Source organism: Rhinatrema bivittatum, chromosome 1 (assembly GCF_901001135.1).
Source record: "Rhinatrema bivittatum chromosome 1, aRhiBiv1.1, whole genome shotgun sequence".
In the NCBI taxonomy this organism is placed as follows: domain Eukaryota; kingdom Metazoa; phylum Chordata; class Amphibia; order Gymnophiona; family Rhinatrematidae; genus Rhinatrema; species Rhinatrema bivittatum.
Genome location: NC_042615.1, coordinates 535532713 through 535549635, shown reverse-complemented (window position 1 = coordinate 535549635; position 16923 = coordinate 535532713). Strand labels below are relative to the sequence as shown.

Here is a 16923-nt window from a genome sequence, read left to right as displayed (position 1 = left end):
TACTGCAGACAGAAGGCCAAAAATTTCATGGTGAGCACAAATGAGGACCCAAGATGGCTGTCAGCCAGAGCCAGTTGTCAGTGCTGCTCCATCGGGGCTATTTTTAACCTGTTCCCCTTATACTGGTTTGCTTCACAATAGTGAAACATAAGGGAAAGACTCACATTTATTCCCCTGAGCCCTGGCTTACCCCATCATCTGGCCCAATGGATTCTTTGGTCACTTGTGCAACATACAAGAGCTTCAGAACAGAGCCGCTGGGAGGAATGGGAGTGGGAGTGCTTTCTTTGCCCTCCCTGGCCTGTAATGATGCATCTTTGAGCCTGGACTGGCATTTCCTACGGATGGATCCGGCAATGCAGGGCCTTGCCAGTATCCCCAGTGTTCTACCCCAAACTGATGACATCAGTACAGCTGAAAAGCTGGAGCTGCAGCTGCTGAATCAGGGAATGGTGGTATTTTAGAGATGCTGGGACTTACTGGAGGGACTGGCATTTCCTCCAGTTCAGATAACGAATGGCATCAGATTGATCAGTCAGGAAAACTGCAGCTGGAGTAAGAACATCTCCTGCACCACCTGGATTCAATCTGGCAAGACCTCAAGTCTTTAAATTAGAGGAGATTTGGAAGGCAATCCTGGGGCTTGGCCAGAAACTCTCTGGATAAATTACTCAGCATGCCAGTCAGGTACAAGTGTTGTTTAAAGACGGTCACAAACAAGGGAACTGAGATTTCAGATTGCAAAATAAGATTGGAGAATATGGTAAGATGTCGGAATTTGCATTTCAGCAACTTCCTGAGAGTTAAGAACCATTCTATCCCTGGAAATGCTTTAAAAATACTTTTTGGAAATACTAAACATCCCAAGGAGTCTCTTCCACAAACCTACACATGAAAGTTATCTTGCATTAAAAACTGCAGAAAACTATTTGTTGATTTTAAAACATTGAAAATAATAAAAAAAAGTGAACACTGCATCTGCAAAAGATTGAACACACTTCCAGCTGATTCATTACTCTTTTTTTAAAGTGGTTAATAAAGCCCAAAAGGTTGATTGACTCAGGTCTTCAATTAGTCAGGTAAAGACTAGTCCATAGTCAAACAAATACTTTGACCCTTCTAACCTCTCAGGTTGTGATTGTTGTGCTGTCGACCTTCAACAACCATGAGCTCCTGTAAGCAGCTGTCTAAGAATTTGAAAATAAAATTCACTCTTACAAAGCACTGGAAGGCTGTAAAAATAATCCCCAAACACTTCAGCTAGCAATTTCAATTATCAGAAACACTGTTAAGAAATAGAAGTTAAATGAAACTAGCAGCTAGCGAAAAGCCCAATCATTGCCTGAGTGAAGTGAATAAATTAATACTAAATGCTGGTAGCTACCAAAGCAGTTGGACTAGAGTGGAAGGAGGTAAGAATCTCTTCTCCTCCTGCTCTGCTTTTGGGGGCAGTTTTGGAGGCTGGGTGTCCAGGATGTTGCAATTGATGGTCCACGGGCTGCTCCACGGACCGCCACTTTTTCCCCCTGGCCTTTGCCAAGATGCGGCAGGATACTGCCAATGGTTCCAGGTTGAGCCCGACCGCCACTCCTCTTCGTGGAAAAACACTGCTGCTGACTCCTGCCAGCGTGCCCTCCCTAGGCATGTGCGTCTCTTCCCTACATTTAAAGGGTCTGTAGCAGTAAAATCCCCGCGGTCCCTATCAATGAAGTCAATGGCTAGCCCTATAAAAGGGCAATGCTTTAGTCCTTCCTTGCCTCGGAAACAGGTCTGTTTGCTTTGTTAGCAGTGTGAGTTGCCAGCATCCCGTTCTTCAGCTCGTATGTTCTTCAGTCCTTGTGGTTGATCCTTCTGTTCCAGTGTCCTTCTTCATTGTCCTTCAGTCTCATGGTCTGTCTTCTGTTCTTCAGTATGCTTTGCCTCCTGTGTTTCTCCTCATCTCTCTGCCCTGACTATCCATCCCACCATTCTTTGAACGGATACCCGGTGTTGACCTTGACTTACTTCCTGGACTTTCCTTCATTACCACCTGCCACTGACCACTGCCTGACCATTCGACCCTCTTGGATCGCTTCCAGCCTTGACCCAAGCTTGCCCCCGACCTTGCCTGCACGCCCCAGCTTCAGGGACGATTCTACAGATCATCAGCAGAGGCCTCGGCACCCAAAGACTGAAGCCGAGGGGAACATGAGCTGGTATAAGCGAAGCTCCAGCCGGGCCTCTGCCTCTCCTGACTCCACCAGCCGACGGTGGGTCCCTGCAATTGCACCAACTCCATCTTGGTCCAAGGGTCCATACCCGTAACACGGGATAAGTTTTTTTTAAGATAAGAGATGGGGGGGGGGGAACCTGTGTTGTTCAGAAGCACTACAACTGAAACATCTTGGGGGGGGGGGGTAAGGGGGCCACTCAACTCATACTACAACTTTCATATAACTTGACAACTTTCACTTCAACTGTGGAAGGGAGATGCACCTTTGTGCAGCGCTTACAGCATTGCACTTTCCAACTTTTTATTTCTGTACAAGTATATTTGCTTCGTATAAATTTGAAATATTTCAATACATATAACGTTATATTACTGAATAAAATCAGGGGAGACAGCAACTGAGAAGTAAAGTCAACATACACTCACATCAACCAAAGGAAACTTGATCCCAACCATATGCCCTGAATATTTGAACACTTGGCACCAAAAGTGTTGAATACTTTATTACAAAAAAAGAAACAATTAATTATACAATTCTTTGTTTAATCTGCATTTTATATATTCATCAGACTGTATACATCAGTCCATCTTTAATGCTGTCCTCTTGTCAATATGTGCTACATACAATATTTCCACTTGCATTTCTCTGTCTTAATATGAACGACTTTAGGAATTTGGTGATCTTGCCGAAAAAACGATGGTACATCTTCTGCAGAAATCTGACCAGGTGGTACATTTTCTATTCAGAATTTCACAGAGACTACTCAACAAGGTTTCATGTCCAATTACCCAAAACAATATGTGCAAGAAGTTTGGAAAGACGGCCCAGTTTGAAAAGCGCACTTCGTCCAAACAGAGATAAAGGTAAGTGCCGCCACGCTTCAAGGCAACTACAAATGGAAGTTAAAGTCTTATAATTAAATCATAACACAGACCTGATATCTTAGCTGAGATCTTAATCCTCAAATATATTGTACATTTTTCTGCCCACTTTAATGGAAACTCACCAATCCATTTAAGTTGTATTTTGGCTTGAATAAACCCTCTGATTTAGCAAAGCAAATAGTGAGTCCAGAAAAAGAGCCCAACATTTTGAAAGCATTCAGAATGTGCACCATATCAATATGGTGCTGGAGTTTTGTGAAATCTTTTTAAAATGACATCAAATTTGTTATAGGATTAAAAAAAATATAGCAGGCAATTCTGAAACTCTGCAGGCAGTTTACAGGTTCTTGCAGGTTAATTTTGCCCGTGGAGTTTCTCATTGAAAATCTGAGGCCTGCATGTGCAAACTTTCTATTCATCACCCTAACCCCGCCCCCTAGGAACCTCTCCACACAGCTGAGAACATGTGGTGAAGGCAATTTTCTAACACGCCACTTCTGTACATAAAACGGAAATGCATTTGAAAATTACCGCATAACATCCAAGAAGAGAAACCGGAGTTTTCCATCCCAGGAGTAAATGCAGGAACGCCACAATAAGACATAATAATCAGGTAAGGTGTAGACCCCAATTCTTCCTAATACTTTACAGTCTGGTTCATGCAGGCCTGGTGAAGTAGACAATGATGCATAATAATTCCAAACGCCAATTCCATGCTGACAAATGCTTTATCCTCTGATCCAGTCCACTAACAACCTCAGCTGACCTGTTCCACACTATGGGAGATTTATATGCAAGAAGTTTGGGAAAAAGGCCCCAGTTTGAAAAACACACTGCGTCCAAACAGAGATAAAGGTAAGTGCCACCACGCTTCAAGGCGATTACAATCCTTTGGGCCTAACAGGTTTCCCATAATAATTCTGGGTTTCTGGGGGGGGTTTCCATAGGAAAGCAGACAGGTTTTTCTAGGGATGGTAATTTTATAACAGCCCAGCCATGGCTATAGTCTGTGTGCAGAAAGTACAAGAGACTTTAACCCAAATTTTCAAAGCAGACTTCCATTCGTAAGGCTCCTTTGGAACTTGGCAGATAGGCGCATGCCCCTGTGCAGCACACATGTACACATTTACGCCTGTTAGGGAACAAGTGGAAAGGTGCATGCATTTCTTGTGTGCACTTTCAAAAATGGAAAGTCTGCACGTATAGATATTCTCCCCCTCCACCAGCTCTGCCCCTCAGAACGCCTCTTTGCAGTGCACAAACAGAAGTACGCATGGAATCTCTTTTGCATGTACGTTTCTATGCACAAAACTCTAGACAACGTTTATGCGCATAAATGCTTCTGAATTATCAGGCCTGGACTATCTTAACGCTGTCTTTTCAACCAACAGGGTAAAATCTGAAGGATGTGCAAGAAGTCTGGAAACAGGAACCGATACAGAAAGCGCACTACGTCCAAACAGAGATAAAGGTAAGTGCCGCCACACTTCAAGGCCATTGCAAATGGAATTTATAGTCTTATAATTAAATCCTACACAGACCTGATATCTTAGCTGAGATCTTACTCCAAATATATTGCACATTTTCCTGCCCACTTTAATGGAAACTCGCCAAGCCATTCAAGTTGTATCTTGGCTCGAGACGATAAGACCTCTGATTTAGCAAAGCTAATAGTGGGTCCAGAAAATGAGCCAAACATTTTGAAAGCATTCAGAATTACTGGAACAGACCTATATGGGTCAGTAACAAAAAGGTAAATCATCACTGGCAAACCAATTCAGTTTCAATCTCCCGAGTGCCCAATTCAGTTCCTTTAAAATGATCCAGCTTCCTTCATTTGATTGCTCATGGCTGTAAAGTGAGAGAGAGGGGTCATCCTCGTCCACGCCTTCTTTAAAGGCAACAATAAGAAAAGGCTGTACTCCCAGGGTGGTCAGCAGGGAGCCAACGGCACGCTCTGTCTAGGCCAGTGGTCCCCAACCCTGTCCTGGGGGCCCACCAGCCAGTCGGGTTTTCAGGATATCCACAGTGAATATGCATGAGTGAAAATTTGCATGTTATGGAGGCAGTGCATGCAAATTTTCTCTCATGCATATTCATTGCGGATATCTTGAAAACCCGACTGGCTGGTGGGCCCCCAGGACAGGGTTGGGGACCACTGGTCTAGGCCATTTTGTAGGGAACGCCAGCCCTGTGCCGCCCCCTTCCACGTACCCTCTTCAGTCCCACGGTGTCCCTTAGCCACCTCCTACCCATTCATCCATGGCAGGGTCAAACCTGCACTTATCTTCCCCCCCCCCGTCCTCGACTGTGCGGTGTAGAAGAAACCAAAGTGCTCCTCGTGACCTTGGCCAAGCCACTTCACTCCTCATTGCTTCAGGTACAAACTGAGGGCCCTATTTACTAAGCACTGGTATTTTCCCCAGAAAAAAAAAACAAAAAACAAGCGAGGGTGGCCCGAGGCTGTGGGGGCCACCATGATTTAATGGTGCCAACTGGCCTGAATAACTCCCCTAGAAGTGTCCCAAAACCCCTGGATCTCTCAAGACCCTCCCCCCCAACCCCCATCCCTTGAGGTGGCCAAAAAAAAAAGGTTTTAAAAAAGTGAAGGTATATAACATGCCCCACCCCTCCTTCAAACCCCTCCCACATAACACCCTAATCCTGACCTGCCAATCCTCCTGGCTCCACCCCCCCCCCCACCCCCAGGTACTTACCTAAATAGTCCTGGTAGACTACTGAGGGTCCGCAGCACCCCACAAGGCTCCAGACTATTTCCAAAATGCTGACATCCAATCATATGATGGAGCTAAGCACACTGTCAGCCAGCCAGGGACATTCTGGAAATGGCTGCGCCGAGTCTAGAGCCCTAGGAGGCACTCCAGGACCCCAGGAGACTATCAGGGCCACGTAGATAAGAGTTGGGGGGGGGGGGAACTGGAAGGAATTATGGGGAAAATAAGGAGGGAACTTGGGGGAAGGAGTGGGTCCTACACCACAGCTTCACTTTAGAAAATTAAGCATCTTTTTATTTGGCCACCTCAAGGGGTGACAGGGGATAGGCAGGGGTCTCTTGAGAGACCCCTGGGGGTTCTGGGACCCTTGAGAGGTGGAGGTATTTTGGGCCAATTTGCCTCTTTAAATCATGGCTCTGGAAGCAGTGAGACAGGCCAGCTAAGTCTAAATCAAATAACTGGGCTTACAGTTTTTGAGAGAAGTTGTGTTACTTGATGTACATTTATTTGCTTAGTAATGAGATGATTAGCATGTATTTGCATACAAATCAGCTCACTGCCATGGTGCTGGGGGTATATAATGTGCTGCATTTGAAATACTGTGTGTTATCGCTGCATTAAAGCATTTAATGCTTAGTACATGACCCCCTTAGATCTTAAGCCCTCTGGGGACGGGAAATACCTATTGTACATTCATGTAACTCACCTTGAGCTACCAATGAAAAGAGCGCATGAAATCTAAATAACTAAATACATAAATCCACCATGCCATGCAACCTGACTCAGGTTCCACTACCAGACTGCATGGGTGGGTCTCTCTGACCAGTATCGTCAAGCACGGTAATTCATCCCAGCCACAGCACCCCCAAGCAGCTGCTTTCCTGGGCGGGCCGGCCTTATCTAGCCCAGCGCCGGTTCCAGGGCTATGCCCGAGGCTCCCATTTTCTGCCAAGCTGCGTAGAGAAGTCTTCCCCATCCCGGGGCTGACTGGCCTCATGTAGCCAACCACTGGCTTCAGGGCTGCGGCTATCATCTGCTTCATCCCCTCCACAGTGCCCCCATGCATCAGATACTGGAGCACTGTGCCAGAAAGTGTCACAGACAGATAGAAGCTGAACAAAAGGCATTCTTTTTTCTTTTTCAAGAATAGTCCTAAAAAGGTATTGCACGTTCACCATTTACTGCAGTCATAGCCCTGGGATCCGTATATCACTACTACTATTATTAGTTTGACAGTTTTATACAATCAATTACATGTTCCAATAAACCAATCTTCCCTAAAACCCACAGTATGCATTGCTATACTACTGCAGCATCAGTTCCCACAACTAGGGTTTCATCTCTAGTGCACTGTATATGTTGAAGGGCTGCATGAATTTTCCTAATATTACTCATTAATTGCCTATGAGGGATAAAGCTACAATGTGTTAAAACTGGACCTACAGTTTCAAGTACTCAGCCAACATTTTCGTTAAGATTTTGAAGAAATAGGTCTGTAAGCAACTGGCAACAAGATCTTTTAGGTAAAGCAGTGATCATGAACACATTTCAATCTTTAAGCAGACAACTCCACTGCCCGGGCTTCATCAATGTGATCTTTCAGTGCCTATAGAATTGTGGGCTTTAACATCAGGTAAAGCGCAGTCTGAAACCCATTAGCAACAAGTGCTTTCATTACTTTTAAAAAGTTTATTAATTTTATCATTTTCCTGTGTTGCGATGGTTTATTCAAATTGTGAGACTTAGCTCCTTCCAAAACTACTTTGGGTATAATCAAATCTTCAGATAATTCATTTCAATTTTAACAATGATCCCCAGGTTACTTAGAGAGAGTCATTCGCAGAAAGAACGAAAGACTGATTTAATCCCCACGTGTAACCCTCTCCTTATAGGCAGGATGAGCTCTCCTCTGCTGCAAAGAAAGCCGCCCTCTATCTGGAAAGAGCAATGGATGTTTCTTCCTGTATGTAAGGATCCCCTTCTCACCTGGCGGGAGTCACTGCACAAGCATGTCTCCCTCTGAGATCCAGAAAAAGATAAAAATAAAGAACCATAGCACTGAAGCCAGGTCAATAAAGTGGTTCACACGATACACAAATTAAACTTGGAATACTTAATAGGGAAACAGAATAGGCAACATAACTGATATGATAAAAATGTAAGGGGAGAGTCATATTCACAGGACATGCTCAAAATCATATTTTCATACAAGGATGTCTGTGCGGCAAAGATTTACCCCCCAAAATACACCATTTTAAAAGACCGAATAAAAGGAGAAGTCAATATTCAAGAACCCACTAAGCAGTTGAGATAACCAGCTAATTTTAGCCAGTCACCCTTCCCAGAGATCCAGCTGAATTTAGCCAGCTAGGTTTTCAGCTGAATATTCAGCTAAATCCAGTCATAATTTCACTGTCTAGATTTAATGTGACTGGGTGCCCCAGCTAAACTTATCTGGTTATTGCTGAAAATCTGGCACTAATCGGCTAAGTGCTCTTTAAAAACAGAAAAACCAACAACAAAAGCATGGGGACCCTTTAAATGTTTTAAAATTGCCCCAAAGCAGCCTGACTTTCCGCCCCCCCCCCCCCCCCCCCCCCCAATGCTCTTAAAAAAATAATAAAAAGAGTCACGAGGTCCTATCCTATTTCTCCCACTCTCCCGATGCTCACTTAAAATGAAGGATAGCCCCACCAGCCCCCATCTCATTCCCCCATACTCTCAGTGCTCTGTGGCCTCCTCCCGTTCCAGTGCGCTTTCTTAAAACCAAAAGGTTAGCTCCATGGCCAGCGGTAACCTCCCTCCTCCTGTCAGAACATTAAAGAGGCTGCAGGGTCCTCTAGGATCGCCTGCCTCGCTCCAGTCCCAATAGGGATAAAAGGCCGGCCTGGGAACTCCCTTTTCCCTGCCTTTTTGTCTTGTGGTCTGGTTGAAGACATGCTATTTACTAAGTAACTTTCCAAACGCATTGGTGATTTTGCTTCACTGTTCATGAGTGAATTACTTCCATTTACTATGAGTTGCTGATGAAATACCTTCAGCTGGGCCCTGAGTTGCCATTGGCAGCAATGCACTGGCACTCCCACCCACCCAAGGTCTATGCACTGCTGGTACATCTTGGAAAGAGTCTCCATCTCCATCTGCATTGCCACCGATGAAGATGGGGACCTATGGTTTCAGGTTGGGTTTTTTTTTTATTTTTCCTGAGAATTTCAATGCTATAACAAAAAAAAAAAAAAAGGAAAGTGGAAAATGACTTTGTTATAACACACAGGAGAAAAAAAATCTGTTTTCCTCTGATTTTTCTTTTGTTATAGCATCGAAACGCTCGGGAAAAATAAAATAAAATAAAATAAAAAATTGAAAACGAAGGTCCCTAAGTATGGAGGCGGCCTTCCATTTAAACCAGGACCTAATGGATGCACACAAGGACTGCAATGCCACAAACTCTCATAGTCCTTTACCATAACATCAGTGCTGAGACAGACAGACAGACTAAGGGCCTGATTCTCTCCATAAACACAGAATGGGAGCAAAGCCTTGATGAAATCAGCCCCCCGAGTATGCTGCTAAACTGCAGAGATTCAACGGGATCCCAGGGGAAGTTTTTCATTCTTTTAGAGAGCAGGCTTCACAAAAGTGGCTGGGGTGTACCACCAAACCCCTGGCTCAGACGATCTCACAGCTTCACGTGGGCTCTGCACATTGCAAAGAAGCACGTCCCGACCAAACAAGGACAGCCGAGCCCACTGCGTCAACGATCGGAAGTTAAGCAACAGTGAGGGACTTTGTGACAGGTCAGAACCTCGCCAGCAACATTTTTGCTCAGGCACTAAATCCACATTTCCCTGCTCAGATTCTGCTGGGGAGTATGTTGCACCTTCTTTGGACTTCCCCCCCCCCGTGGACCAGAATGAGAGAAAAGACTTAAAATGAATCTGGTCCTTGAAGCATACGGGGCCATACTCACCAGATTTAATCTTTGAACTGATGGCACACTGGAAATGCACACGAATACTCTTACAGCCCTCATGAGGGCAATTTGTCCTCATCCCTCAATGGGATGCTTGAAGTTACTGTACTGGCCACTGTTAGCCTCAATGGCATGTGCCAGCCAGGGGCTGCCAAGTTTAGATCAAGGGGCCCTACCTTAGCCGTCAATTATACATTTAGGGCCCAGTTTTCTAAACTTTATTCCCTCCCATGGACACCGAATGGGAGAAAAAGTCTTAATAAAGCAGGTCCTTAGTCTTCTGCTTTCCTCAACACCGACAGTTCTCTTAATTTTTTTTTTTTTTTTTTTTAAATAAAAATGCATTGAAAAACTTGCATAAAAGCACATGATCAATGCAGAGCAGTTCTATACAAGCATTGTCCACACGAAACCTAAGCAGCTTTTTTGGTAATATCCTCCAAACTCTTTTTCTGCTCCTGCTGTGCCCCTCCCCCCTCCCTCAACACCCATGCACACTCCCCATCGGGCTCTCATCCGTGCATTAGACTCGGCCGAGGCTATTATTAGACATTTTCGGGGCGGTCTGAGCCCCACCACCTGAACTGCTCTCTTGGATCTTGATAACTGAAGCTGGCACGCAGCCGAGGGGGCTTCGGATTAAAGTCATCTGTGTAAACACATCAGAAGGCTAGTTACCCGCCTCGCTCTTTAATTTCATGTAGCCCTCCAAGGCAGCCAAGTGCGGCCATGCGGCGTCTACAAACAGTTTCCAAAGCTCACTCCGCTGAAATCTCATCATATTACACCAAGACAGAGACAGAGAGAGAGATTGCTGCGGCTCCGTGGTGAAGAAATTGCTTTAAATACAGCCATCTACCATTACTGCAAGTTATCAAAGGGACAGCCACAGTGGTAATGGCAGTGAAAGCTGAACCGGCATACTGAGGAGCCTTGTTTTAATAATGTGTGTGTTAATTTATTAAGAGCACGCTTTAATAATGATAACAATATTCAGATTTTGAACCCGGCTGTCCCAATAATGCCCAAGACGGCTTACAGTGTTACTTGTACTCAGTCCCGTCCCAAAGCAGCTTACAATCTAAGGGATGAATTTTCAAAACGTTACACGCATAACGATCCATGCGAATTTTCACTTTCGCAGCACATATGCACACGTAGAAAAGGGGCAGTCTAGGCGCATTCTGGGGCGGAGCCAACATTTACGCATGCAAATTGCTATTTTAAAAGACATGCATGCAGATTAGCCAATTTACTTGCGTAGTTTTACATCTGCTAATTATCTGGTGTGATATTAAAATGTTTATTGTGTGGTACTGGCTGGGTGGGAGGTCGGGGGGGGAACTGGAGGGAATGCAGGCGGAAGAACCAGGAGGGTCTCAATGTCCTGGAGAAGGTCTGAGCAAACTGGTGGACTATTTATTTTATTTATTTATTTAGGTGTTTTATATATTGTCGTTCCAAAAGAAGATCACAGCGATATGCAATACATATTCTTAGACAATATTTACTAACTGGGTCAACGATCATGTTCTAGGTCAACATAACATTAGGAAGGAAATCAAGGACGTATTCATACATTTTCTAGGTTAATATAACATTGTTTACAAATTCCAATTTGGTAAAACTGGTAATTTCCTTGACATGCGCAGTATTTAAAATACACCAACGTATGCATGTAAATCCCCATATGCGCAAGTAAATCCTACTTTATTTTTTGCAAATAAGATATACGCAAATACGCATGTATATTTTTAAAATAGGTAGGGGGCGGAGTTAAGATGGCCAACCAGTCTGCTGGTGGGTGAGAGCGTTCCTCGGTGTTTTCTTCCTTTTTTTTTGTGGTAACCATGCCACACTCAGGGCGGAAGCTTAGGGCAAGGGAGCGTGAGACACGCTCAGCGCCCCACGCCCTATCTATCTATAACCGGTCCGATGGATGCACACCTAATCCGGAGAGGATTTACTTCATAGGAGAATGGCTCGCGGCGAGGTTCCCGGGAGGAAGAGGAAACCGGGGCCTCGCATGAGCTCCAGACATCACTCTCCCCGATACAGTTTATGGCCCCAGAAAATCCCGCAGAGGCACGATTAGTGGAAAGACTCCGGGAAGAAGAGCGTGGCGTGGAAGGAGAGGGAGCCGTTGGGGGGGTCCCCACATAAATGGTATGCACACCCGGAAGAGAAGGGACACAGACGCTGCTCGTGCCTAGCATGGGAGAGGCTGCAAGCGATGGGGAAGCCCCCACAAGAAGCGCTGAGCCTCTGATTCTGGTAAGACCAGAACAAAAAAAAATCACACTTGAGGAAATACGGCAGGCAATTCAGGCACTGAACGAGAGTTTGAATTTGAGAATTAATCCTGTGTTGGAAGCTCAGAAATCAATGGAAGTACGTTTGGATAAAATAGAAAAAAAGACTATTGCTGAGAATTGTGAAAATGCGGTGGCCTTAAAGAAAGAAATCTCGAAAAGTAAGAACTTTCAAATGAATTTAGTCAAGGAGAAAAAAAGATCTAACAAATAAGGTGGAAAAGCTGGAAAACGTCATAAGAAGCAAGAATCTGCGGATACTGAACTTTCCCCAAGAGCCTTTAGTATCTGCCAAAGATGCAATTAAGAAATACATGCTTCAAACCCTGAAAATAACAGAGCAAATGCTACCAATAATTGCTAAAGCTTATTTTATTCCACCTTTTAAAAAAGGCTCTGTTAATCAAGAGGGGTTACAAGTATCATCTCCAGTTTCACCTCCGATGGATGTTTCGAGAGGGTAGAGGGGGGGGGCTGGTCTCTGGGGTAGCGCTATGCTCAGGTTTGAATCTCCTATCTGAGGAGGCCGGAAGAAGTTGATGCTCCTGTCCCAGGCATGGTGGGAGGGAAGCCGGCTGCTGCTACTGTGACAAAACCCCTGCTGGTCACACAGGGTCACTGAAGGCAGGTCTACGAGAAGACTTCCATCCAGCTCTCCAGATCAGCATCAACAGTTAAGTCACCTGAGCCATGACATCTTGGTGGTGAAAAAAAAAAGGGGGGGGGGGGAAACAAAGGATAAAAAAAAAAAAAAAAAAGTCATAATTTTTTTTTTTTTTTTTAGGAATGGGAGGTGTTCCCTCTGTGCCACATTCATACAGGCAGTTTCTCCATTTTTTTTTTGTTAGCATTAAAAAAACATTGCTTGAACTGCAAACAAAGGGCCTGATTCATCAAGGTATTTTCCCATAGACACAGAACGGGAGAAAAGCCTTAGTGAATCAGGCAGAAAAAGTTTTGGTGTTCAGCGCAGTTAAAACAAGTCAAGCTGTCATCCGATACCAAAGCAGGGTTGTAATTCTCGGAGTCCTAATGGAACCCAGAAGCCTTGACAGCATTCCATGGTGGTTTTCTAAGTTTGTTTTGGAGTAATTTTACGAAGCTGACCAACCTGCTGGCCTTAATGTTTAGCCTCAGCTTCAGGATCATGTCTGGAGAGAAGTCAAGCATGCTGTCACACACCATGTAAACGCAGACAGAGAACTTCCTCTCCTGCACATTTGGTTTCCATTTAAGGTTGGTGGTGGCTTCTGCTGTGAGCTGAAGGTTATGCATGAATCGCTGTCTTTTGCTGGTTGTACAGTTTACATTCACCAAACAAATTCTTTGCATGTTTGTAACAGGATGTGGGCCTCCTTGGCATGCCACTTACACCTCCCTGAGCTCTCTGCACACTTGCCAAGGTTGCACATTAGATCAGCAGCCTTACTTTAAATACAAGATCTACCCATCTGCGGTCCACATTTGCACGTGCTGCTTCCAGAAGAAATACTACCCAGAGAAAGAGAAACTGCATCATAAAAGCTTTTAACAACCTAATCCTAGAAATGTCTTCAGCTGTCCAAGGGAGAATTTTCAAGAGCGATCCCATGTGTGTCTGCCCAGGTACAGTGATGGCTATGCACCAAACATTTAGTAACTGTATTTCCCATGCACAAAATAAAGTGCATGGGAAATACAGTTAAATTATCTCAGGATCCATGGCTGACGGGCTTTCTGTGAGGCTTCTGCACAATGTACCATTCCGAAAAGATCCAACTAATAATAATCCTTAGATAAAGAGAAAAAAAATGAAATCTTATGGATAATCCTCTAAACAGCAAAATCAAGTCTGAGCATTCAGTCTGCTACCGGCAGCAGGTAACACTGGAGACAGATCCTTTAATGCGATCAGCCGGGAAGGAGACGCCCTTTCATTTTGGCAGAAAGCGTTCAGTGGGGGTAAGACGCGTCCCCTTTGTTCTAATGCATTGCAACGGGAGGTGAAGACACCTGTCTCTTCCCTCCCCCCCCCAAAAAAAAAACTAAATAAATAATCTGCCTCTTCCCAGCTTTAGAGGGTGTTAATGCCTATTCTCACCACTGACAGACAAAGCCTTGGAAAATTCCGCTCTCCATCTGAAGTGCTACCCTGCGATCCCTCAAATTCCCTCTCCAGCGCCCATGATCGCTTCACTGTCCAGAAAACGCTTCCGTGCCTACCGTTTCTGTCCTGCCTGCCATGGCTGTGGGCGAGGGCTGGTCCCCCTCAAATAAAGCAGCCGGACCCCCTCCCCCCGAAGGCAGCTGTGATGTGCCACATCTGTTGCAGGCTCAGACCCCCCGCACCCGAGCAGAGCCGCACGCCAGGCTGCCAGGGAGCCGGGTTGAGCGGGCGGATTTGCCTGCCTTGCCAGGCGCGGGAAAAGGGCCATCCATGCCATGGGGGGGGGGGGGGGGGGGTTGTAGCACTGGGATCGGGCGTGACCGACCACCGGCTGCACGGGAGCTCACCAAACAGCGCCTTTCGGGTTGAAATGAACGCTTCACCCTGCCGCATGGGCACAGTATTTCCCAGGTACGGTCCTGCCTGCGCATTCCCGTCTCCAGTATGGCGAGGGGGGGGGACGGTAAAATCTCTGCACGATCTCGTGCTGCGGGGAGGCGAAAGTTGCCTGCTCGCTGCCGCGCTCCGTAGCCAGAAATCGGCCCCGTTTTGTGTAATTAATTAAACGATGCAGTTGGCCCGTGCTGGGAGAGGAATCTGCTCCTGCCCTGCAGCTCACACGGGTGAGAGACAACCACACGAGATGCTATCGCACGAATAAAATACCACGCTCGCCTTCTCTGCAGCCCTGCTGGCGTTCATCTCGGTTGCCCGCCTTCCTTAGCATTATTTTCTTGAAATGCACCCCCTCGCCAGGCGGAAAAGCCGGCCACCGGTCTACAAGCCACTGCGCGACCCTTCGCCCGGGGGAGGGGGGGAGGGACTCTGCCTTTCCATTTTCCAGGAAAAACCCGGGAGAACGCACCCCCCCCCCCTACCCCGGCTAACGCAAAGCGGAGCGCACCGGCAGCCCATGGGCAGCTGCTAACCCTCCGGCCGCGGATGCCAAGAAGCCGAGCCACTTACCGCGATGGCCTGCAGCCGCTCCTTGTGCAGTTCTGCCTCCGCCATCCTAGCGGGAGGGACACCGGGCAAACAATGAAGGAAGCAGCAGCAGCGCCCGCCCGTCGCCGATGGGAAGCAGCAGCAGCAGCGGCGGAGGTCCGAGCCCCTCAGGGCAGGGGCACGGGGGCAGCGCCTGCCTGCTCGCCGGCTAAGCGCATTGCGCGGCCGCTGTCACGCACGAGGCAGGGATGCGCGGCTCCCTGACAGCCGACGAGCGGGCATGGCTCGGATTGCTCTTCTCGCCCCTGACGTCTCTCGGCTCGGTGGCTCCTCCTGCGGAGCGCTGGGCTAGGAGGGGGGAGGGGGCCCTGCCTGCCTGCTGAATGAGGACCTGCGTGAAGGCAGGAGGAGGAGGAAGGGTCCCGGGGGAGGGGAGATCAGAGAGACGGGAGCGCCTGCTGACCTGAAGCGGGCGTCCCGCATTTTACCGGGGGGGGGGGGGGGGGGGGGGGTATTGAGCGTAGACGACCCTGGCATTCGCTAAGCAGAGGGCAGAGAGATTTTTTTTTTTTAATTATTATTTTTTGGTAGCACGGTCGTGTTTCTGAACTCTCAATGTAGCACAGCCGCTTTAACCACTTAGGGGGCCTTGGACAAACTTTTGGTAGGGCCCCTTTTATTTTTTTCCGTATTGGCACCTCCCCCCCCCAAAAAAAATCCCATGTTAGAAAAAAAGCAAATTTATACTATTCTAAAATGTATTTTAAAGCAATGCCTTACATGCCTGATTACATTTCCAAGATTACTTTCAATACATAAATTGTATCTGAATGTGTCAGTTGTTGACAGAGCTTGATTGATAGATTTGCATCTGTCTTTTTTTTTTTTTTTTTAGTATTTTGATTCCTGTTATGCAAGGGGAATGGAGCAGCTGTCCTTTACGCCCATAGGGGGAAAAAAAGCGGCTGTGTCTATAGCACATTGATTAATGAACGTAGAATACCTTGCAGCATAGGCCCGGTACAAGGTGGCAACGAATGAAGACTAAGACCCCCAAAAGGAGGCTTGGCACGCCAATTTCAGACATCGGAATGAGCCCGGCCTAACCCAAACCACTGCCCATCCGATACAGTGCAGTATGGTCACCTACTGATCCTGTCCTCCCCACGCGAGCCGCCATGTTTAAAGTGCGGGTGAGATAGTTGGAGTGCAGACATATAGGTAACTTGTTTTATGGTTTAAATAAGGCTTAAAAAAATCTATTTTTGATGGTTTAATGTTTGTATATTTGTTCCTTAGTGGTTGATCAATATATTTCCAAGGCCCCTGAAGAAGGTCGCGAAACACAAGCCATGTGCTATAGAATCAACCGCATTTGTGTCTGTGGAAGCACTGCAACTTTTGAGATAAGAATTTTTTTCCTGTTTTTAGAATATTAAAAATTATGATGGCATTATGAAAGAGTAGAACCCCATGATTATATTGAAAGGTGACAAATCATTTTGGGGATGTTTATATGGCATCCATTTAAATAAGTGGTTTGGTTGTCCAAAACAGCATAAAAATAGTACCTATATATATATGAGATGTTTCACTTTCTAGATACGTAGAAGTTTCCAAAGTGTGTGGTTTTTTCAATTTATTGATGTATCCCATATTGCCAAGCCATTCTTCTGCAGATAAAATTATTGTTGCAGAAAAATAACTGTGCATAAGTA

The 16923-nt window shown here is 46.0% G+C and overlaps 1 protein-coding gene and 1 long non-coding RNA gene across 4 annotated transcripts in view; one reads left to right on the top strand and one right to left on the bottom strand.

Annotated features, from left to right (window-relative positions):
- Positions 1-15535, bottom strand: part of PALM2-AKAP2 (PALM2-AKAP2 fusion) — a 583545-nt gene extending 568010 nt beyond the window's left edge. For 2 of the 3 annotated variants that reach the window (XM_029614167.1, XM_029614175.1), the window contains exon 1: positions 15227-15532. In XM_029614167.1, the coding sequence (XP_029470027.1) occupies positions 15227-15271 (45 nt within the window). In that variant the 5' untranslated portion in view covers positions 15272-15532. Of the gene's footprint in view, positions 1-15226 lie in introns of all 3 variants that reach the window. The other variant, XM_029614157.1, reaches the window with a different exon arrangement.
- Positions 2962-3924, top strand: LOC115097984. Its single transcript, XR_003858380.1, has 3 exons — positions 2962-3073; positions 3535-3707; positions 3839-3924. It is a non-coding gene; the product is annotated as an uncharacterized LOC115097984 (long non-coding RNA).
- Positions 15536-16923: the final 1388 nt, after the last annotated feature.